Source organism: Falco naumanni, chromosome 6 (assembly GCF_017639655.2).
Source record: "Falco naumanni isolate bFalNau1 chromosome 6, bFalNau1.pat, whole genome shotgun sequence".
In the NCBI taxonomy this organism is placed as follows: Eukaryota; Metazoa; Chordata; class Aves; order Falconiformes; family Falconidae; genus Falco; species Falco naumanni.
In genome coordinates this window covers 87,521,692-87,546,138 of record NC_054059.1, presented here as the reverse complement: position 1 = coordinate 87,546,138, position 24,447 = coordinate 87,521,692, and the positions used below count along the sequence as shown (strand labels likewise).

Genomic DNA, 24,447 nt, shown 5'->3' with positions numbered 1-24,447 from the left:
TACTCTACGAGTATATAAATACATTTCTGTTGTGTTGTTCTGTTTATGATAATTACGCTGCAGTAGTAATATATATCTCTCAAATATAAAACCTCTCAAATATAAAAAAATTGCCATTGCTACAAGAATGTTTTGAACTAACAGTATTGTAGCTGAGTTCAGTACTGCAGAACAAAGTCCAGTTCAGTTGTGTGGTCTGCATCAGTTACTGCCCTGTCAGGACTTGTGAAGGTCCAGGGGAATGAATGACTGTTCTTCCAACCCGCCTAGAAGCCTCTAAAATGTCTCTCTGGAGAGCCTGTAGTTGCCCTGCAGATACCTTGTGCTGCCTGTAAATAGTGTCTGTTTATTGCGTCCTAGCAGCCTATTTCATTTGAGTCCTACAGCTGTGATGGAGCTGTGTTGTCAAGATCCATTACAAACACACAGCCAAACAACCAGCTCTCCAGTTTTTCTATGGTAGCCAGCATGCTGTCCAGCAAAACAGAGTTTTCAAAAAAACCATCTTTTGCTTTTTGAAAATGTTACCAAGTCAAGTGGCTTTCAGACAGTCTGATAAATAGTGTATGGAGCAAGTGGGATTTTTCTTAGATCTTCTGTTGTGTATCCAGTTAGAAGGGACACGTGGGTCAACATCATTGTATAGTAGATAATAACTACCTATAACAAATGAAGTATCAGCCTTTACTGTAGCTGAGATCCCTGGATGGCTACTTACCTTTTAGTAAGTAAAGATTCAAACCGATGGCATTACTTGCAGTAAAGAAATATGTATCGAACATGACTTTGGTGTGGTTGCATTGTTTTTGCAGCCAAGGTTTAGAGTGTGGTTCATTTCTAGAGAAGTAAGTTGAAAGAATGGTAGCAAGACTTTTCTGGGTTTTTAGTTGGTTGGTTGGGAATTTTTTTTTTGACAAATAGGTGTTTGTTTGTTAAACCTGCTGTTTGTCTTTACCTCTACATGTGGAAACTCTATAGCAAGGTGCTGGTAAGGCTCTTCTATGAAACTTGAAGTTTGTAGCCTTTCAGATATTTCTTCCAAAGGTCTAAAGAGGTTTTTTTTACTGCATGAAGGTTTCTATAGATGTTGTTTTTTCTGAGTGAGGGGGAAGTGTGGGGAAAAAAAAAAATAATTTCAGGCAATGGACACCATCCAAAAAGTAGGTAGTTGTCCAGGCTGCATTTGAAGGGCATAACTGGTACAAACTTGTCATCTATTTCTTCCTCCCCTCTTTTGTAACTGGGAAAAGGTACTAAAGAGTAAATGTTTTTTCAGGTTCCTCTTTCTGGCGATAATGAAAGCAAACCATCAAAATCTATTCAAAGAAAGAGAGTGCTTCCATCTTGGATGCTGGAAAGAGACCCCCTGGTTCAGAGGATTTCTGAGCCTCTAAGGGAAGGAGGTAGGTTTGCAGTGTAGTACGTTTGCACACCAATATATATTTATGTGCTTTGATATAACTGTAATTGTAATGGTGGTGATAGAAAGTATTAATTTGTTCCTTCTCTTCCCGTGCTCCATGCCTGGCAGCCAACAGAGACTGACTTCTGCCTCCTTTGTCATCAGTCCTGGGTGTGACAGAGCTCTTTCTGATCAGTTTACATGGATGTGTTTGGCAGAGCTGGAACATCAGGTGGCAGTTACCTATTTGCTTTTGTTCCTTTCAATGCAAGCCTCATAAACTGTTAACCAAAACCGCTGCTCAAATGTAATTGCCTCGGGTGTGATTAAGAAAGGGCAAAGTCAGAATTAGTATCAAATGATCCAGACAGCAGCATTTTTTCCAATTTTCATTTGAAAGTGAAACTATTTTCAATAGTTTCATTTGGTAGGCAGTTCAGAATGTGAGTCAAAATTTTTCCCCCCCTTAACTTCCATATTCCTAATGCTTGTTTAAAAAACCAGAGACAAAAAGCACTTGCATATAAAGGTCTCTGTTTTAACTGTTAGAGCCTCACTCTGTATCACCAGAAACTCACCTTGTGTACTTGACTTAATTAAATTACTTGTCAAGTGCATATTTCCCTGGTTTTAGAAAAACAAAATCCAAAATTTTCATTCCCTTACAAGAATATGAATGCATGCCTAATAGTTCCATTTTGGATGGAACTTACAAAAGTACCAGGAACTTACAAAAGTTTTCCCCCCCTTACTTCCCCTTTCAAACTCTAGACTGTTCCCTGCTGGCTTATTCCCTCGGATATAAAAATTGCAGGTACCAGAGGACCTCTGCTGACTGTCTTTGGTCCTGCGCTAGCGTGATTGCTTTCTTGCCTTTGGAGGGGGTGTATGTGTGTAGGGTGAGGGGTTTCGTTTGTTTTGTCTCCGCAAGTACTGTACTTTTTGATATGTATGTGTATGTAACGTTTGTTTCAAAGGCTGAACGCTTTGGTCAGGTAGCTGTAGAGATTTGAAGCTGTGTGGGCCAGGGACACCTGTGTGCTGTTGAAGGCCTGACCTTGGGGGAGCTAGGGATATGTATGAACACTGCTGGAGCTGTTTAAAAAATCCCTATGTGAGGGAACGATTCTAGTTTAGGATGGGCTGCTTTAATAAAACAACCGATCTCTTCTGCAAATCTAAAATATTTCCTTAAAACTGTGAAATGGTTTGCATCTTGGTAAGGTGATATTGGGTGGGAAGGTAGAAAGGTAGAGAGTAAAACTAAGAGGCTGCCCCTTTTTTGTTTTTCTTCTCCCCCTGTCTGTCTTCTTACTGGGAAGGTAACGCTGATTTGTGATTTTGAAGTCAAACATTAAAATTTGAACCGTTCCTTGCTTTGTAAACATGACTCTGGCACATGTCTATTTTTTGAAGGGGGAGAGTTTTTGAAGTCTTGCAAAATGGCATCAAGTATTTTCCTTCTGCATGCGTTTTGCAGCAGATGGAGCTGTCTGGCGCTGGCTGTCTCCCAGCTGTATATCCAGCAATAGCACTTCAGGACAGAGATCTTGCGGTTTTCTGAGCTGTGAAGCTTTCCAACGGGAGGCACAACGTTCGCTGTCTTTCTGTTGGTTACTGGCCGATGAAATAATGGGCTGTGATGTGGGTGACTAGGCAGGTGGGCATACCCTGATTTTGCCGTGTCCTAATTGATGTTTGTGTGCATAAAGTGGTTATCTGAGGTGATACTAACACAAAAGATGTGTGGTAAAAGTTGTCCTTGGACCGTGTAGTTTACTGATCCGCTCCTATTGTGGAAATGAACTTGTCAGTGGCACTGAGACAGTCAATCCCGAATATCCTTTGCCACAGATTTATTGTTTTCCTGCAAATTTGCCCCTCAAGCATCTGTTTCATTCTAAAATATGCTTTTTATTCCTGTAAGCAGGGAATGAAAAATGTGTGGTTGAAACAGCACATGCCCAGCGCTGCTACTTCTCATGCTTTTTGCCCAATGTTCTGCTTCAGCGCAGATTTAGATTTCTAATGTGGTCAGGATTTCACTGTAAAAAGTTGCATTCCAAAAGAACCCTTTTGTTTTTCTTTTAAGGTAGTAGAATGAAAAAAGGCCAAGGGAGAGGAGGAAAAAGTAATACGGCGTCATTAAAACCAGAAGTAAATGTGCAGCAGAAAAAGAGATCAGCTTCTGAAGAAACTGCAGAGGATTTTGAAGGTGAAGAGCAAGATGAAGGGAAAAGGAGCTGTCTTTCCATGCCTGTCCCTTCATCTCAGGTAATTTTTTGGCTCAGGGAAGAACCGTGGTATTTCAAAAACTGAGCATGTAGCTCACAGTGTGGTGTTGAAGGCTGGGTCTACGTGTGTTCTGCTTGTAATTTGTTGTTCAGCAGTTGTTTTGAAATGCCAGTCCATTGGAGAGCTCTATAGCGAGGACGGTGGAAGCCTTCATGAGAGTAGGTTTTTTGCACTTCTTCCTTGGGATCTGGAACTTTGGCTCCCAAAGTTCCACAGGAATACCAGACTTTTCAGCTTTACAGCAAGAGGCTGGTAGACATGGGCCAAAGTACTGGTCCTAGGAGTGGCTTGGTGTGTGGTTTCTTTCTCCGAGAACCTTCTAGGGATAGGTGATGGTATGACACTGATGTAATGTGGTACTGGACTTTGCCCAAACTCGTGCCGTTCTCGGTAAAGTTTTATGGTCAGGGAACGATGGTACATGGCGTAGCAACTGCTGCGCTTTGAAGAAGGGTAGCATGGAGTGTGCTTGTGCCACGATCTCAAAATCTGAGTCAAAAAAGAAGGACAGACAAGAAAAAGTAATCTGAAATCCAAAATGCTCTGTGGCAATAAGCGAACAGACGCTTCAGCTGGTCAGTCTCTGTGTGTCCCCAAATTACAGCTGCGTTTATAGGCAGTGAAATGCTGCTAGTAATGAAAAGAGGAGGATCGTTATCAAAGTGGAACAGTATTTTGGTGAGAGCAAACTGAGGCTTTCACTGACTTTTCCTGTAAGTGAACAGCCTGGGGGAGGTGTTTCTAATCTCTAGCATTAGAATTGCCTGGATCTGTTCTAGGATCTATAAAACACTTAAAATCCCGTTACTAGATAATGCTTTGTGGATTTTGACACTGAAAACTCTTAGGGTTTTGTTTTTTAATTAAATCTTAAGGTTAGCTGAAACGCGTTACTCATGGCGAGCGTACCCTTCGGGATAGTTGGGATATAAAGTAGTGGCTCTTTTTATCTGAAGAAGTGTTCTGACTTGTGAGCTTCTGTGAAGCCTTACTTATTTTCTCCTGATCGTTCTAGAAATATTTCTTATCTGAAGCACAGTGTACTTGCCTTCAGAACTTTGCAGACAAAATAGTAGGTTAGTTCAAGCACAAGTAATAATCTTAGAGAGCTCTAAAAGACTGGCATTTTGATATCAAAACCAGAATCACGCTGCTGCTGTCATAATTAAGGCAACTGAGAAAATGTCCTGTAGGGTAGGAACTGAAAAGATTCTTAGTTCTTTTAAGTGCCAGCAGCCACCAGGTGGCAGAGAGGTCACACGTGTGTCATAGCGAGTGCCAATAGCGCTGTTGTCTTTGGTTTTCTTTGATTACGACCTGTTTTTTAACTAGTCGTCATCATCATGCCCGTGGAAGTGTTTAGTCTCATTACATACAATACAGGCATGTAATACGCAGTATGAAGTATGTAGCAGAGAAGTCACAAGTGGAAGTGGCAAATTAGAGTCATTTAGTTCTGCTTTGCAAATGAAGGGTTATTTCCTGAGCGGCAGTTGTTTACTGAGCCTTAATTTGGGAGTCTTAATAAAAAAAGTCACCTTTGTCTCCAAGCCGACTTACTAAATATGCTGCTGTCTGGATCATTTGATACTAATTCTGACTTTGCCCTTTCTTAATCACCCCGCTGCTCAAATGTAATTGCCTCGGGTTTTGGTTAACAGTTTATGAGGCTTGCATTGAAAGGAACAAAATCAAATAGGTAACTGCCACCTGATTTTCCAGCTCTGCCAAACACATCCATGTAAACTAAGTATACATCTCCTGGAGGAGGAACTTAGATCACAAACTGTAGAGAGCAGAAACTTTTGAATAGTTTGGTAATGTACCAAAGTAGTTCAGCCTTCGATACAGGTCTGCTTCTGGGTGACGTCTCAGTTGTTGGGACAGTGCTCTTGTCTTGGTTACGTATCTCGTATCCTTTTTCTAAAGCACACATCTCTTATTTTCAGCGGACGTGTGTTCCAAACTTTAAAATGCAGGATTTGTCAAAAGGGAAATTTTTACTTAATGGTGTCTACTGACAAACTCTTGTATGATTTAGAGTCACAAGCTGAAGCGTTTAAGATTTATTGGGGTGGGATTAAGCTCAAGGTGTGTGTCATGAATTCCCTGTATCTCCTGCATATAGATAAATAGATATCTTCCATCTAGCTTGCTATTTAAGGGATTGAAATTGATTATTGTATAGGAGGGTACGTTCTTATAGAGGCTACTGTATCGTCACATGTATAATCCGCATTCATTTTTCAGGAGCAGTACTTCTAATCAAAAGTTAGTGTAAACTGAAGTCCTTGGACTATTCACAAACGAGGTGGTGAGAGAGGAGCCTGACCGTGTCGTGAGGGAACTGAAGCTGAGGACGGGAGCTCTAGAATAAGTTTTCCTTTAAAGTGCGTGTGTGTTCTGAACTTGAGCCTTTCATTCAGCAGGTGTATTTAGCAGCTAACTTGAGTTTGGAAAGTGGGGTAGAAGATTTTAAAGGCTGGCCCAGATGATCTTTTGAGGTCCTTTCCAACCTGGGCTCTTCTATGATTCTCTCCCTTTGAAAACAGGAACGATGAGGCGGAGTTGACCTTAAAGCTTTTAATTCTGAAGCGTGTACATTTTCAGGTCCTTCAAAATGTAACCTTGTTCCACAGAATGCATCTGGATTTCCTCTTGAGAATACCATGAGAAACATGGAAGGAAATGGCAAGACTGGAACAAAAACCCCTGGAAGTTCTCTGGAAAAAAAAAGATAGGCAGCTGCATAGTAAATTGTCTAAAAGAGTAGGTCAGATCTCCAGTAAAGAAAATAGAATTGAGGACACAGAAAAGAAAGAGCAGATTACTGGTTCTACAAGCCAACAAGCTCACTGGGGCAGGACTTCCCAATCTTTTGGTGCCCAGGAAGGGATTCTTGAGCCTGATGCAAATCTGGATTACAAGACTGAGATTTCTGATTCAACCAGAAGTGCAGATACTTCAGAAAGCTCCAAACAGAACAAGCGTAAGAGGACACCTTGCATGTATGGAACAGGCTGTTACAGGTAAAGCAAAAATAAAACTAGCTTAAGCTAGCTTGTTATTAAGAAGTACTGTCTTAGCTACAGAAGAGTAAACAGTAAAGCGGTTACAAGCTTTGATTTGAAAAAGATATTTTGGTAAACGGGGGGGACTGATGAGAAACCAGTGGCATAACAAGAATTCTAAAAGTCTAAAAGGAGGAGCCAGGATGTCTTGCTAACTGCCAGTATAGCCTAAACAAGGGATGATTTACTTGAGCAAATTGAACAGTGCAGTGTCGTAGGAAATAAGAAACAAAGGTCCACTTTAAAAAGAAAAGAAAGAAACCCCGCTGTGTGTAGAGTACATGTACCAGCAGGGAGAAGAGATGTAAATGATTGAAATGCCCAACATAGACCCTGTGGGCTTATTTTATTAGCAGCTGAAACTTTTATGAAAGATGAAGTTATTGCATGCTTTGTGATCTGAATATTTAAAATACTTACTATTTGTTATCCCTAAATAATGAAGAACTACTTTTGTTATAACTTGGCCAGTCTGCACTTTTGGGTTTTTTTTAAAGCGTTCGGACCCCCCTTAAAACCCGAACAAGTCACACTTATAAACTCCCTGTTAACCCTTCTCTGGTCAGTACCCTTACCTGGTCAGTGTCTTTGGCAATACTTCAATTGAGGGACAATATATTATTTTTTTTTTTTCTGCTACTCATATCCTCTCGATTCACGGTGAAGGATCTGTCATACAGATGTTTTGTGCGCTACAAAGGTTGCAGCAAAGTTCAAAAACTCCAGTGCTGCGTGCCTGGTCTCCTGCTCGTTCTTTCTGCCCAGGCAAGGTCTGTAGTGTGGTGTGTTAATGTATTGAATGGAAGATAGGAATCTAGAGGTGTTCCTGAGGCTAGGAAGTGACCAGTGACCTGCAAACTGCATTTTGGAGAAGGTTTTGAGCTCCAGATAAATCCATGTACATTGTAAGCACAAAAGATAAGGCTAATCCAGGAAGCAGGGGGGCCTGTGATTATTTTTTAAAAATTATTATTACTATTATTGCTTTTGTATTTTTTTCCTCTTCCCCCAAGCGGCTTGAGCGATAGTAAAACCTGAGGTTGCTCAGAAAAGAAGCCAGGACAAGTAAAGGGGTTCTTGTATGTATTTGGCGTGCCTATTGCTGCAGGTAACGGTATATCAAAAGCGTAAAGCTGTCGCATTAATGAACGCTACAGACTTCAAGTTTACACGTAGCATACTTTCACGCATCTCAATTTTTGCCCTTAATGGTTATGAGGGAAACATGTTTTATTAGGCAGTCAAGCTGATCCGGTAGTCCAAATGCAGCCTTTAGTTTGCTCCAGCTCCTTTTCTTTTTGCTCAGACAAGTTTTCCCCTGTGTGGGGGTTAAGCTGGTGTAATGCTCTGACATGCTGAAGGGTTCCTAATGTTTTGGAAGGCAAGTTTTAGTTACAGGTAATGTGGAATAGGAGTCTGCACGTGCACATTTCTTCTTGGGTCTTTATTCTAAAACATTTGGCGGCAGCTCTTTTGGGAAGCGTTGCTTTATAAGAAAAAAGAATGCTCTGAAATAGCACATAACAAAATCTTACTTTGTTGGAGAAATTTGTAAATAGGAAGTATCAAACCCGTCGGTTCTGATCTTCAGGAACTGTCATGAGACGAAACCTGCTGGTTTGCAGCAAAGCAAGGTGCTTTGTAGTCTGTCTTGGTGGGCTTGCATTAAAAGCAAATACTAAGGAGTCATTCTGCATCGATGAGATGGCTGTGGTGGAGTAAAGCAAGCCATTGCAGTTACCCCTGTTTTTGACAGAAATGTACGCATGTGTGATGTGAGTGGACGCTTTGAAGGAACACATGGGTAGCGTATTCAGTTTTTCATGGTGTGGTGTTTTCCTTGAGCAAAACCTGGTTTGTAGAGTTGCTGAGGAAGAGAAGCTGCTTTGAGTGCTCTTTTCAGTACAATGAGTAGTTGGTTTTCGTCTCCTTCCATTCACCTTATGAAAGGTGTCTTCTGACACAAGGTGCTGTAGGAGTCAACATCTCAAATGAGGACTGCTTTGGTAACCAAGCCATTTCCTTAAAGTGTTCTTTCTAGGTGAGGTTTCATAGTCATCAAATGTCATTTATCCGATAACTAAATGCTCTTCAGTTTTCTAGTCTTTATTTTGTGAACTGCTGTTGAGAGACACTTGCCTTCTGGATATGACAGGCACCTTTGGTAGGTGCCTGGCAGAACAGCACAAGCTGAAAAGATGAAATGTTAGTTTAGTTGATTTTATTAGACGTCTCTTACACAACACATAGCTGAAACATTTAGGAAATAACTTTGTAACCCATAGCTCAGTTTCTTCGTTTATGAATTGGAAACCACTGCTTTTGAAAGAATCCAGCTTGATTCACAGCTCTCGCTCCAGAGATGATTCTTCTTGTGGTCCTCCTCAGTGTGAGATTCTCTTTCTGTGGTAGTCTGAAGCTTTTACCAAATCGAAAGAAACTGCTGTTCCCACTAGGAGGCAACGTGCTCTGTGTATGTTATGTCTGACTATATTTGTTGTCAAGGAGCTGACCCTTTGAATACTGTCTTTGGTTCATTTTCTTGTCTGCTGCTTGTTTTTCCCAAGTTAGAAGAATAGGGAATTAAAAATAAAACCCAATCCGAACCCACCCCCCGATTTCAAGGGCCGCATAGTAGCGGTGCGATACAGCTGAACTCTCATCTCTGAAACTGTCATTCACAATTTTGGTCCAGGGTTCTGTCCTTTTGCTAGCCGGTGATACTGTTCTGTGCTGACTGGGTGTGTGTGAACCTTTCCTGGAACTGTCAAAGCAGGGCACGCTCAACCAACCTTTGGATTTGTGTGTGCATTCTTCGAAATACTTTGATCTTTGTTTGTTTGTTTATGAAAATCAGTATTTTTCATTTCACCTTCAGCTTGTACCTCTGGCAGCTACAGACTTGCATCTGTCTTTTTTTGAGACCTGTTTTCTAATAAGACTTACAATTTAGAACTTACACCGCAGGTGTGTGTAAGGTGTTTGTAACTTCAGACTTGAATTCCATGGCTTTACAGCTAGTGCGGGTAATTCATTATATTTTCACTACCAGTTTCTTTAGTAGGCTGAGAAAATAAGCCCTTGGGATGGCAGGAGTCTCCTGCATGTGATTATGAAGAGCCAGGGATTCTGACCTTACCACTTAAATTTGCTTTAGAAGAAGCTTTTAAGATGCTTTTGGGAGCTGCATCGATGAAAACTGTCTTGAATATTTCACTGAGCGACACTCAGCTTCTGCTTGAGATGACTGCGTCGATTCTGAAGAACTTTCTAAGTTTTACTTGTGTAATTATTTGTGTAATTTTCTGCAACGCAAAGCGCAGGGACACCAATTCAGAGCTTCTGTATATGTTTATGAGAAGGCAGGTCTCCTAAAACTTTATTCTTAAAATAGGCTTTTCATTGGTTAATTTTTGTGCAAGTAAAGCTTAATGATTTTCTTTTGATCATACTAATAACATATTCCCATGCAGCGAGGTTTTGTTGTAAAACTAAATAACTTTGGAGTGCAACTTCCAGCATGAAAGATGGTGCGCTCTTACAACTGTGATTTCTTGTATTCAAAAAAACCCAAACAACCCTCAAACAAACCAAAGTCCTAATAAAAGGAAGAAGATTTTTGCAAGAAGGGATAATATTTGCTTAATAGAAGCTATGCACTTCTCTGCTGCTTTTCATTTTGCTGGATATTGTTGCACAACATATAGAAGTGGAGTGAGTATAAATTATCCACATCAAGGTAGGATAAACTATGATTTTTTATTTTTTTTTTCTAGTCCTGAGCATCTGAAGTAGGACATGTTTAAGGTGCTTCAAAGGTAAAGTATAATTTGAGGAGCATCATCCACTGGCCCAAAAAATCCTGAAGCCCAGTGATAGGAAGCATACATCGAGACCCTTTCCTTTTTCTTACTGCTTCCTCCTATACTCTTTTCTCTCTTTCCTCTCCTCTCTCTTTCTTTTCTCTCCTCTCTCTTTCTCTTTCTTTTCTCTCCTCTCTCTTCTTGTTTTTTTTTCTCTCCTGCAATAAGGGCTGTTTGGTATTGGCCAAATAGCTTTTGAAGTAAATTTTTGAAAGGAACTGGCTGTCACCTAAAACAGAATAGGTTAGCTAATTGACAGCTGTTAGGACTTCTTTCCTTGGTGACTAGGATCTTATTGTAGGAATAAGTATTAAACTGATTTCACAGAGCATTAGCTGCTTCTGTATCCCTTTGAGAAGATGAATTGTGTTTCAAATGACCGAATTAAAATTCTAGCTAGTATTGCTAGCAAGTTAGCTCTGTGCATTTAGAAAACAAAGCAAGCGGTCTCTAAAATTACTTGGTTTCATCCCATTTATTTTTGAATGGCAAAGGAAGTAGGCAGCCAGCCTGAATTTGGTGATGTTTCCTGAGAACTTGTGGAATAAAAGACTGCTAGATGCAACTTTGCAATGATATCTAGTGAAACAGTATTGACTTACCCTACAGTCTGCAGAAATTAACAGAAAAGACCAGGACGAGGCGTCTGTCAGCTGTGTAAGTAGATCTGAGGCACACTGGATCTCTGATAAGTAACTCATGGAAGAGTTTATCTGTAGCTTGCTTGCTGAGCTTCCTGAATGAAAGGTACCAGGCAAATGGAGATGTAAAGTATTAATACTAAATATCTAGTCTTTTTTTTGGTGCCTGAATGGTTAGTAGAGCTCACAGCACTCAAGTAGTCATTTTGCCAAAGCTGTAACAAAAGCTTTTTTCTTATGTTGTTAGTTGAAATGCTGAAATTAATACTGTCTGTTCCGCAGAAAGTTCCAAAGAGCCGGTTGTGAATTTAAAGGAAGGAGTGCCTGTGGTCAGTGAGGGAGCTGTTGTGTATGTGGCGAGCTACATACATGGTTCTGGCTTTGTGTTTCTCAGTGCAGCAGTAACAAGTACAAATTAAAGCAGTACTCGCTCTAGTTTAAAGTTGTTCCTCTTGCTTGAGGCAAGCAGGTAACGTTTATAATTTGCACAAACATGTTGAAGATTATGTGTTCTGGGAATTGATGTGGTAAATCACAGAAGTCTTTTGCGGATATCTTTTGGAAAATCATTTCTTAAAGCATCTCCCATTTCTTGCTTTTAAATACGCTTGAGAAAAAGTGTCTCTAAAAGAAATCATTGGGGAAAAGTAGATTTGCTTTTAGTACAGTATGTTCACGCTGTGACATAATTTTTATGTAGTGTCTTTTGATCTGTCACCTGAATTTCTCCTGAAGTCATGATGTGTTTTTCTGTGTTCTTTTTAGCATCGCTTTACAGAAAATCTTCACTAAGTGATGTTGTTTATAGTTGCCGTGTCTTGTACGGTGTGCACGCAAGCCTGTTGCCTAGAAGCAGTAGAAAAGGCCTTTGAATGCTGCATATATGTGTATTCACTGCTTGCTCACCTTGGATTCGACTAAGTGTTGTAGAGCACGAAGTCATGGATGCTGGTAATGCGCTCTCATCACTGACGTTGGTGTGGCTCCGAGCTGTGTCTTACGGTACAACTTCATGTCGTCGTTGTGATTTGGTATTTCAAATAAAATGCCACGGTAGCCAAGGCAAACCTGAGAGCACCATCAGTGTCATGTCCAGTAGACTGCTCCGTGTTTTGCCAACTGACAGGGTCGGTAGATGGCACACAGACACCAATACACAAAATAACCTTGCTTTACTGTTTGTTTCAAATTAATGCCGAAAATAAGGCATATGCACGTACAAAAGGGTTAGCCTACGATACCCTGATTCAAGCGGTGAAAGAGATAAGCAAGGCAATGCACCCGATCATTACTATTCGCCGTTAGCTGTAGTGATTAAGACAGATACATCACCAGTTGCCCTAATACATTACCATCACCCAGATCGGCAGTCGCTGGGGATCTTGTTCCAGCAAGGATCTGGAGAGCCTGTCCCGGCAGCTGGGAAGTCCTACGCAGGGCATCTGGTAGGTGAGGTCTCCAACGTCACTGCGAGAGGCTCCGGCTTTTATACTAGGGAATAAACAAGTTCACATAACTTCAAATGCAGAGACATCTGGTTTCACTCTCCTATCAGATCCCACCAAAGCCTGGCCAGGGCTCAGGGAGGACCCGAGGGAGATTCCTGTATCTGCTGGATTTTAACCACAGAAAATACCTGGTTTCATGGCCCTGACCACCTGCCTCTAAGCAAGGCAGGACACACGGTATCTTCACTAATGATTATATTTTATCTGTCTTTCGCTAATGGTCATACATAGTTAATGATCGTGCATATTTCGCTGTTGTTTGGATACTAAATATATTTAATGTTTGGTTGGCGGGTTTGTCTAGAGGTCAGCTTTGGCTCGGGGCCTGTTGCTCAGGCCTCAGTACTTCATCCCTCTGGAATAATACGCTGGCATTTGAAGTATTCAAGTGAGAAGTAACTTTCACACGGAACAGAATGATTGAGACCTATTGCCTAAAGCTCACAGGCGATCACCGGAGAGCGTGGGAAGTCTCCAGTGCTGCAGTTGCTCGGCTGCCAGGGGTGATCCTTGCGGCTTGAGCTGAGACTTTGCGAGAGGTTTGTGTGGCACTTGCACAGCTCCAGAGGGAGTCCTAACGGAGCCAGCTGCTCAGTAAGATTCGTGCTATATGACTACATCAGGAGATTGTGTATGTGTTGGAGGTCTGAAACTTGGAGCTGGTGGCAAATAGGAGAATTCATGTTTTAACCTCTTGCGGCATGTGCTGAGACAAAACTTTTCTTCTCTTACCCTGAAAGCAGGTCTTAGATTCTGCATAAATTAAACGTTAAAAGCTGCTCTTTCTGTAACCACAGAAAAATGAGTTGTCACTGATTCAGTAACACCTTTCTTGTGTCCACTTCTTGTGTAAAAATGGAATAGTCGGTTCTTGATCTATCTTTGTCTTTTGCAGGAAGAATCCCCTTCACTTTCAGCAGTTCAGTCACCCTCACGATGATGACTATCATGAAACCGAGATCGTAACTCAGGATAACAAAGATAACCGGCCTGAATGTCCGTATGGAACGGCTTGTTACAGGTAAGAAGCACTGTGCAAAATGGCTTTGCTTGTTTTACCGGTTAAGAATGTTCTCCCCTGGAGTTGCAAAATGGCTATAGGATAGTGATGTTAAACCTCGACTGTGGCCTTCCAAAGTCTGCTGTGGACAGACTTCTACCTTTAAAGCACCCAAGTCTGTGCAAAATTTTTTTTGTGATTTCAGCCGGTGAACCTGAAGACTTGACTTTTGAAACCTATTCAGCGGCCCAAAAATCAAAACTTTTTCACTTTTCAACATGTAGTAAACTGTTCTTCTTGTATAGAAACAATAATTTATTGTTACGCGTTGTTCCTGATATGTAACTTTTAGTTTAGATATTGATAAAGTATTTGTTGAGGTTTTGTACAAACACTCTGTTTTAATCCGTATTTGATGTGTAAGCAAGCATAATTTAGGTACCAGCAAGAAAATGCAGTTCATGGCAGACTGCTGCTTCTTTTAACCACTGTTGATTCAAAAGATCCTTTTGTTCCATGTGTTTCTCAACATCTAGGTTTTACACTTCTATTTAGCAGAGTTTCATGACTGCTTTGTAATTGGTGCAATGGACAAAAGGATATATTTTGAGGCAACAGCCCTTCTGTGGGGGCATACTGAAACGAACAGCTGCTGTTCAAGATTGTGCTTGAGCAAAAACATTTTCTCTCTCTCCTGGGAAGTGTGATGATCCTAAAGAGCATGTTCTTCACAAAATGTAAGAAAATGAGGGTAGCTTTTAGGAAAAAGCCATCTTACGTTCAGCTAACACAGAAGTATTTCTCATCTGAAAAACATCTGTGAGATGAATTTCTCATCTCGGGAGCAGAAATCTGGGTTTATACCGGTCATGAAATTGCCGACATGCTTTCCAGGAGTACAACGGAACTAAAACTGTCTCCCCTTGCAGGTAAGACAACTCCTGTGCTGCATTAGTTGATCTTTTCTTAATCTGCATTTCATTCTTTTGGGGGTAGAAGCAACAGGTGTCATTTGAAGGGTTTTCATGTTATTTTTGTTGTCTTTATCTGCTGGCTACTACTTGAATACCTAATTGAATTATCTAAGTGCTATGCCTTGAGTTGGGATCAAATGCTCTGATGCTGACAATACTTGCAAAACACTGAATTAGGCAACTGTTTTTGTTTCAGTACAGTGTATTTAAAAAAAGGTGTACTTGCATGTTTTTATTCAGATAACTATCCCTTCTAATGCACATGTCATGTACTTTGGGACAGCAGTAGCCATAAAACTGTAAATCAACTTGAAGTATGTGAATTTGTCACGTTATTTGACATGAAAATAAGGTATTTCTACTGAAGAGTATGCTGGTTTTGAAGAATAAGAAAACAAATAAATAACTAGTTTTACGAGGCGGTCTTCACAGCAAGGGTGTTTTGTAAAATATCCCCAAAATTCTGCAGTTACAGAAATTAATCTTGTGTTTCAAGCAATGTCACGTGGTATGTCATTCTTTTCAGAAGCAAAAATTATGACAACTGATCCAGTTTTCTTCCAAAGTTGGATATTTTTTTATTATTATTTTCTGCAAAACAGTAAATTGAGCTGAAACTATTTTAACGTGCAGCCTTGAGAAAAGCCTCTAATGCACTAACACAACAGATTAGCACGATGTAAGTGGGACCGAGTTAAAATATTAGAACAGCATTGGATAACTGCTTGGGGGGTGGGGGTGTGTGAAGGGGGATAAATCAGCGTGTTGTGACCTGGATCACAGCCTGAATGAGGGGAGCATTTACTGCAGATCCCAGAGTAAGTTTGATTTTATTTTTTTCATTGCATTGATGCTGTTTTTTAATAGAAGACATACACACTTGTATGTTGAACTTTCTGGATTGCAGCAGCATATTGCAGAAATGAATAATCTCTCTTAACAATCCTTCTATGTCCTTTCCCTGTGATACTACTTTGCGACAAGCAATAATTTTCCCAAACTATTTGATTTGTAGCTTTATGTTGCAGAATATTGAAGCTTTGCCTGGGTATCTGAGACTTGTGATGCACTGGGCGTGCATTGTGCTTTATGCACCAGAGGTTCATGTTCTGGTTTCGTTTCTAGTGAGAGTAAATAATTGGATCAGTTCTTATTATGCTGAACAAATGCATCTCATCTTACAACTTTGGGAACTAGCTCATCTCTTGGTTTTGATCAGCTTTTTTTTTTTCTTTTTTTAATTAAAGGCCGAAACAAGAGGAACTCTTACTGAACCCTTTTTTTTTTTTTTTCCACCCTACATTCGATATGCTGAGACACTGCAGTAAAGCACTGGTCACAGAATTTTATTTAAAAAAGAAATTAAAATTATTCACAAACTACAAAGGAGTTCTGGGAACTTGCTGAGCTCTTGTTAAGCGTGGAACAAGGTGGCAAATCAAGCTTGTACTGTTTTCTTCTTTGCAGGAAGAATCCACAGCATAAGCTAGAATACAAGCACAGTGCACCTCCAGGTAAGCCAAGTTGTTCAGTATAGCTGAACAACCCCCAAACCCAGTAATTGATGCCAAAACCTTGGAATAAAATGCTTTAAGTGAGTAACACTGCATTTGCGGCTTGCTCTGTGTTGCCCTGCGCCCTTGCTCTTAAGCATGAGGTGCTGCCCTTGACACTGATAAGGAAGTTCAGGTTGCTTGGCCGCTGCACACTTAACATTCACTTTTTTAAATGTTTTTCAACTGAAGCAAGATGGTCTGGGTCAGACACCATTGATGTAGTTTGTATGCTTTGTATCTTAGGATCTGAGAAACATGCCACGTGGCAAGTGGCTATTTTCATGAGTTTAACAGGTTTTTTGAAAATTAAGCATGGTGTAGTGTGATCTTAGCAGATCTCTCTATTCTGCTTCCTCCATTTGGAGCTGGAGTATTACAGTGAATACAGGGAATACACTGAAGTATTTCTTCACATTTCAAATGGATACTGCGGTAAATCTTTTCTATAGCTTTTTTTCCCATCCCCATAGCATGTATGCTCTATTGAGGCTTGGAGAGGATATAATTAAAACTGAATCTGAGCTTATATTCTAAAAGTCTTTCTATGTTCCAGTAACTAGACTTGTTGAAAAACACAGGGGAATGTACTGTTTACATTTTGTCTGTTCTTAGAGAATTCAGAGAGATACTTTGCAATTTTTTGTGCTTTTTCTTAATTATTGGACTTGAAGGGTTTTTTTCCAATTTAATTCCCAATGCAAAGAACAATGCTTTAGAGCAGAACAGTTATGGAAATGTAATGATAATGCATTTTACTTTAAAAAATCAGGATTATGACGTTACTCCTGCCCATGGCAGGAGGGGTGGAACTACATGACCTTTTCGGTCCCTTCCAACCCAAACCATTCTATGGTTCTATGGTTAATAAGGAGGAATTGCATTTATGGAAACAATGGTGTAAAATATTTAAATGCTTTGAAATACTGCAATTTTCTGCTTTAAAACCCGCAACCAGTACTGATGACATTTGTCTACAGGCAGCATGGTTCCTACTTGTAAGAGTTGTTCATCTGAGTAATCTTTCAAGAATCATTTAATAAAAAAAAAAAGGTCTTTTGGGGGCAGCAGAGTAGTTTTTACACTTGTGAAGACAGCACAACCATTGCAGCATTTCTTTTAATAAGTCAGTCTTCTGTTGTAGCAACCCCTAGGAATAACCCTTATTGCTATGTTGTACTCTGACCTGACTAATAACATTTCTTTCTTTAGTAACTGAAAGACGAACACGACAACGAACTTCAAAAAATGGTATGTTCTGATGGTATGAACGGGCACATCATCATGGGATGCAACTGATCTGCTTCGGGTTTTGGGCATTTAGTAGTGCTGGAGATGCTTGATAACACTTACCCGAGGAGAAGGTAGTCGTTATTTTAGTAAAACTCTGCTTCCTTTTTCACAAGTAATAGTGCTGAATTGGATTTGTGCCAGGCGTCCTGGCTGAGCACACCTGTGCTTCCCTGGAAGCGGGCAGCGAAACAAACAAATGTTTTAAGGAGAGACGAGTGTGACCAAACCAATTCTTCCTTCCTTAAAGAGGGTTCATAATAGGACGAAAGGAGCCAGTAGTTCATCCACAGCTAGTTAAGGTTACCCCATGAAGACTGATGGCTCTTGAAACATTGAGATATTCCTTCTGCGTTGCATTGACCTCGAAATAACTTTCAAATGATACCTGTGGATGTGGCGATGAGCTTTTCTTAGATTTACTCTGAGGTATTGATGTTACAGGCTTGTTAGGACTGAAGTGTAGAAGAAGGGTAATGCCTTTCAGCTGGGGGCGGCATTCACTGTAAACTACGCACGTGTCCTGCAAAGTTTAGTTTCTAGGCATCAGTGAGCATTATGTAGTATCACAGGCAAGCTGTAGTCTCTCTTGATAATGTAACCTGTAATACTGTGTATGAGTATCTCCTCCATTCACCAGTAGTACACCTAGCTTGCTTTGCGGCTGCCAATAATATTAGCTTACATGTTGCAGGTGCATGGGCTCTAGTTTTAAATATCCTTTAGGTCTGTTTCCAGGCATCTTTTGTCTGGAATTTTTTTTGTCTCAGTTTGGCTTCCAAATGTGAAGCTTCCTGTTATTTCTAAAAGAATTTAAAAGTGAGCTTTGAAGAGCAGTCTGATAGTCTGATAATATGCCGTATTCACTGGCCTGAACAAGGCATGAGGATGTGGAGCTGCTGCCTCTCGAGTGGAAGTGGGAACTAACTTGACGTCTTTGAGATCACCAAGGTGTGGCTGGACATTTCCTAAAGAAATCTTCAAAATAGAGAGATAGGCCTTCTAGAGAAAGTAAATTGAAGTGCAAATAGCTGTAGTTTTCTAGACAAAGTGGTTTGGCCTCCATTCTGTTCTGTGACTTGCTTTCCACTCAGAAATGTATTTCCCATCCCATTTCCTTATCGTGTATGTGTGTACTTTGGCTGCCACTGAATGCTTGGTGTGGTTGTATCTGTGCACTAGCGTGTTCTGAGGCATACTTGTTAGCTGTATGCTTTGCCACATCCCACGATGCAAGTACGAGCCCCATCTTGATCGCCGCTGCCTTGCAGAAATGTGCATTGTAGAGTGGTGAAAATTGTTAGCAGCATTGTAAGTGCAGCGAGTGGTTAAGACTTTATAATGAAGCAAGCTGGACTGTGTGCATATCTGAAGCTAATTAAAGCTAATCTTGAAGGTTTTAAATTGTAGCTGTGCCTTTCATAAGAACACCTTCCTTACTGGAACGGTAGATCCTGCGCGTGCAGCTCGTGGCAGGTGGTCAGCCAGGTGTGGCTATGGATGGAAAAGTGCTTCTCTTGTAAGCGTGTAAAACTTTGACGTGGGAGTGAAACTCAATCTGTTAAATTCAGCTCCTCTTCCTAAGAACGAACCAGGGAAAAATTGATATTCCATGCACAGTGGGAAGAAGGTAATTCACTCGTTAAAGTTCTGTTTGTATTTGATGATTTTTTTAAATTTATATTTTCCCCTCACTATCTTGTTGACTGGCTTGCTTAGTTGTCTTGAGGTCAAAGCTTGTAAAAGGTTGCACTCAGCAAGCTCGCATCTGAGGCGGTCGTCCCGAGCCATGCAAGATCACACAGGCAGGGTTCCATCAGCCTTTATTTCGTGCTGTTTGGCACAACTGCACTGTTAAGCACAGCAGGATTAATTTCCGTACAAGTGTACTGAAACTCCACCAGCCAAGAGAAGAAGGGTGCCACCTACATGGTACTTGCCACGTTTAGTTTTTAACATCGTTAGTGTAATTGCTACGAGATGGATTCCAAGTTGCCCATAGAGAATGTGTTCTGTGTTCTGAGAAATAGTCTAAGGCTAATTACTGGGGGAATAGCTGTAAGAGACGAAGGAAAAAAAAAGGAGAAAGGCTAGAGTTACGGTGTCATTACATTGTCACTGCTGAATGACCTTACTACCTTGTTGCTACTGGGACGAACGACCTGCTGTGGCTATGGCCTATGCATAATTCTGCTACACACTTCTTTGTATGTTATCTAGCAAGCTGATCAGGTCACTTCCAGATACAACCCTGTGGAAAGGGGTGGTCAGCAAGCTTTTTCTCCCCACGTAAAGGACATACTTTCAGAGAATGTTTCAAGGTCATCTTTATAAATATGGAACAGGGGAAAGGCAGAATTGTGCTTAATGAGCAGCTTCAGGGGCTGTGGAGCTGAATTAGACTATAGCAGAAAGAGCTGGCGTGAGAAGACCTGGACGGAAGCGCATCATTTGCTGCTGAAATCTAAAGACATTGGTGGATGGGGATGAAAAACATAGTATGCTCCTCGTACATTTGTAGGAAACATATGGAAGTCATCAGTATTTTTTGCAGAATTCCTATTTCTGTTGTAAAATACCTGCAGTGCTCTAAGAGCAGCTTTTCTTTGCTAAGCAGGTCTTGGGCTTATTATTCTCACAGGCCTCGTCTGAGAAGAGAGGTTTTGTTCTTAATGTATTTAGCATCTTTGTTTCAACGTCTCCCTCTGAGACGTAACTCCTTCTGCACAACCATAGTCCGTGATTCTTAGAAGAAATTCTGCTGTTATGGGTAAACATGGGCATGATTACTTTCCTCTAAAGTCTGGTAAACAGTAAACTAGCAAGCATCATATGGGGTTACAGCTGAAATTGACAGTTGGACATTTTCAGGATTTTCTGCTAGGTGGTGCACAGTATAGGTTGCTGCCCACAGGATATCTCTCAGTTGTAGTATCGGCTGCGTCACACGTGGCTGACTCTATTCGAGGTAGTCATTGGGTGCCTCTGTAGCACAGTTCACCCATAAAATTGTGTACCTTTGAGGGACTTGACTGTAAATGCTTTTGAAAACCTAGGGTGAGAGCTGCTATAGAGTATAAAATGTTAATCAGACCATAAGATAATGCTGGAATAGTAACATTCCCACTAGCAGAAAAATGTAACTGACAGAGGATGTGATCTGACTACATCAGGTGCTGGTGTTCTTGCTTGTTCACCACACGCATAGCTTGAGTGTCTGGAGCTCTGACCCGAGGTTTCAAGAAGCTGCAAAGACATACGTGAGGTTGGTATAAACATGGCTGATTTGGACTGGGTTGTGTAGCTGAGAAGAAAAGCACATTTCTAGTTTCATATAAAAGATGATAAGAACTGCTCAACAGATAAATGACTTGTATGAGATCATTGACAGGTTATCTCCAGATGAGAGAAGAATGCAGAAAGCGGAGGCTGGGGGGAAAAGGAACAAATAGAGCTTTACTCAGGGGTATGACTTAAGGGCAGCATAACATGAGTGGAATATTAACAGACGGTGGCTAGTTAGGAATTGTGGGCATGTAGGAAAAAGGAGGTAGCATAGGCTGGTAGAGCAATGGTTGTGCACATCTGGCAAAGTCCAAAAGCAGTGGAAATCAACTTGTTAAAGGTTCACAGCTACTGGTAAGTCAAAGGAGAAGGCAATGCTGCTAGGGCGGCAACTTTGCCCAGATGCTACCGAGTCAGGTAGATAAGGCTTCTTCAAAAAGCAGGATTACCCTGTCTCTGGGAATTGGTTTAAATATGCCAACGTGTTTGAGCAATTAAAGGATGACTGCAAGACAAGCTGCCTAAAAAACGTTTAAGAACATGCTGTGAGCAGCATCCATTTCTCATACATAGAGGTTTCCAAGTCTTTGATTCCTGCCAGTACAGAGTATTGTGACATACTGTGAAGACAGAAGGCAATTTGATCACAACGTGTAGGTTGTGCAGAAGATGGATAGGCAGCAGATGAGACAGCAGTGCGATAGAATAGACTGAACTGGGAAATGGGTAGGCTGCCTCCAGCTCAGGAAAGAAGTGTTCAGCATTTGTTGTTTCCTTAACCTGTGTGCAGAAAGGAAGCACAGACTACCCAGCACAGATCCAAGTTGAGAGCGTAGGAGGCGAGTGATCTATGAGATTGTCTTTGCTCCCCTGAAGCTCAGGAAGGAAGTGAATGGGAATTCAAAGCCATGTCAGATTCTAAAGAGCAAGAGTATAAAATAGCCCTAAGTAAATATGGATGGGTGCAGGCAGAAAATTTAGGGTCAGAATAGCTGTCTAGCAAGAGCTAGGGGCTAAATGCCAAGAAAGATGCCTCGTTTAGGTACAGAAGTAACGGGAAGAAGACCAGGGAAATTGTGTATGCCACTGCTTCAGGAAAGGAGAGTTGCCAGAAGACGTTGTCTGATACTGGTTTCTTCTGATATCAGAAGATGTTGTCAGAAGAGGCCTGATTACTGTTTTCCAAGTGCTGGAAGAAAAGCCACTAGGGAGAACTTTCTTAATTGATCAGACTGGTAAGCCCTGCAGAAGTGGTCAGAGAGGGATGGTACAGCTTTTCATAGTAGTCTTGAAAATCACACACAAAACTGTCAGCATTGGATAGAGTGCTTTAGTTGAGCCTTTCTCCTGTTGAGGAGAGGGGCTAACTAGATGGCCCCTGCAAGGTCTCTTTAGTTCTGTATTTATTATTCATGAATATATGGCATTGTTGTCCCTACAGGAGAAAGGGCTGTGGAGAAAGACGGTGCCAATGATGATGAACCAAATGAGTATGACCTTGGTGACAGCTTTAGAGGTGATGAGGAAGAGGAGTGCGAACCTACCGACGAAGACTCTGACTGGGAACCAAGTTCAGAAGACAAGGATAACGAAGATGTTGAAACGCTTTTGCAAGAAGCGTCTAGATTTGTTAGAACCAAAAAGTAGCTGCATGGACCGATGTTACAAATGTCCAAGCTGGTTATGGTGAAACATGGATGTGTAAGGAGGGGAACTGCTTTGAAAACTGTTTTTTCCTCAGTGATGTAGGCACTGCAGGAGGATTTTAATGAGGGTGAGGGGATTCAGCAAGGCCTTTCTTTTCCGTATGGGTTTTTTTGTTTTGTTAAGTGGTGGAGCCAGAGGACTGAGCTCTGAAACTTTTTTGTGTTTCCCCCTCCCCTCATCTATCTCTTATGCAGCACCATTGGTATTTCATAGTTTGAAATACAGTTTTAAAGGTTGTTAATGCTTCTTCTTGCAGTGCTTGAAAGAAATACTGGCCTTAAGAAAGGCTTTTCTTTTGCTGAAAGACAGTATGTACAGTGTTGGATGAAGGGGAGTTACACTGCCCACCTGCAGTATCGCAGACTACTTCTTGGCCATCACTGGGGAGTTTGTCTAAATTTTTTTAACGTTCTTTTGAGTTAGTGCAGTGCTACTGGCTTTCCTCTTGGGTGTCATTTCTTTGATTCTCTTGATGTGCAGGAGTTAAATACAATATGTGTAAATCACTTGAGAACAGTATATCAGCCTATCGAACCGCTTGGTTGTCTAAACAATGATTATGGTGTATTTGCTGTAATTACAGTAGGACCTCTTCCCATGCCTGTACCTCACTGGAATTATGTTCAGTTCACAACAAAGCTGAAGTCTTGGTGACTGTTTTTTTGCACAATTAAACTTGTAACATACTGCGGAAAAAACATTTGCTTGTGTCTCTGTGATTTCTAAAGACTGTTGGAAGATCTTCCCTTCCGTGTGTTCACAGCACGCCTGAGCTTTCAAGAAAGTAAGTTAAAAATTTTAGTGTGTTTCAGGACAGGTGACCGGAGCCGTGTGAATTTGGCACCTGTTTGGGCAGAGTCTGGAGATTCTGCAGGGGAAGTGTTCTTGTGTGGCTCTGGCTGCCCTGGGAATGCCTGCCCAATGGCAGCTGGAGACAGACGTCCAGGCACACTCAAGCTTTTCAGCTGGGTGGCTTGATGTGCTCTGCTTAAAATGCAGCGGCCGTTGCTGCAAGCTGGCATTGGGCGCTTTTGGATGTGGGGACCATCTTCTGCCAATTGTGTGTCAGAAGCTTCTCTCAAAAATTGTAAATGTCAAACATGCAAACATTTAGGATGGGCAGCTGTTGCAAATTTGGAGAACGTCACCTTCTGTTGGCCAATGGCTTACTGTTTGCTAAAGTTATTCCATGCAGAAAGAATCCGTTTGGTGTTTTGTACAGTGTCTGGTGATTTCTGTGACCATAACCTTCCTCGAGCCAAAGCACTCTATATCACAGCATTATTTTGTGAATGGCTATTTAAGCTGCTCACAGGAGCTACTAGCCTTTCCTTTGAAAGCAAGTCAGATCTGGACGCTCCCAGTCAGATCTGTAATCACAAAAGCACGTTTGGAAGTAAACTTTGATGTTGCATGATCAGGACTGAAAAACTTGGGTGTGACCAAAGCAGCACACTGGGACAGTCAAAGCCGTCGTTGAGCTGCTCTGTGCTGGTAGGTCGAAGTTCTCTCTGTTGAAGTGCATTTCCCTGTTCTTGTATCCTTTTCTTAACAGCAGGATGCGTTTTTATTCTTCTGGCAGAATGAACTGGTAACTCCAGGATACTGGAATCCTGATTGAAGCTACTCTTGCAGATACAGATGAGAGTACCCAGGCGCTCAGCAGACCCTCAAGTGTCAAGTTACCCAGTATTTGCTCAGTGAGTCAGGAAGGCAGCGCAGCTCAGTGAGCTGAGTCTAGAGGTAGTCCTGTGATGACACTGGCTCTGGGTACAGTTTATTCTGTAAATACGTTGTTGAACTAATCAAGGGCACATTCTGACTGTCTGTGCCAATTGCCTCCAAAAGGCAGAGGGTA

General features: G+C 41.3%; 1 protein-coding gene across 1 annotated transcript; it reads left to right on the top strand.

Annotated features, from left to right (window-relative positions):
• Nucleotides 1-1,264: 1,264 nt before the first annotated feature.
• LOC121090660 (aprataxin and PNK-like factor) lies at nt 1,265-23,289 on the top strand. The gene is given in 8 exon segments (XM_040599386.1): nt 1,265-1,403; nt 3,495-3,676; nt 6,337-6,426; nt 6,428-6,726; nt 13,676-13,801; nt 16,222-16,268; nt 17,520-17,558; nt 22,324-23,289. Coding segments are annotated over 8 exon segments (1,128 nt in total). The 3' UTR covers nt 22,530-23,289.
• Nucleotides 23,290-24,447: the final 1,158 nt, after the last annotated feature.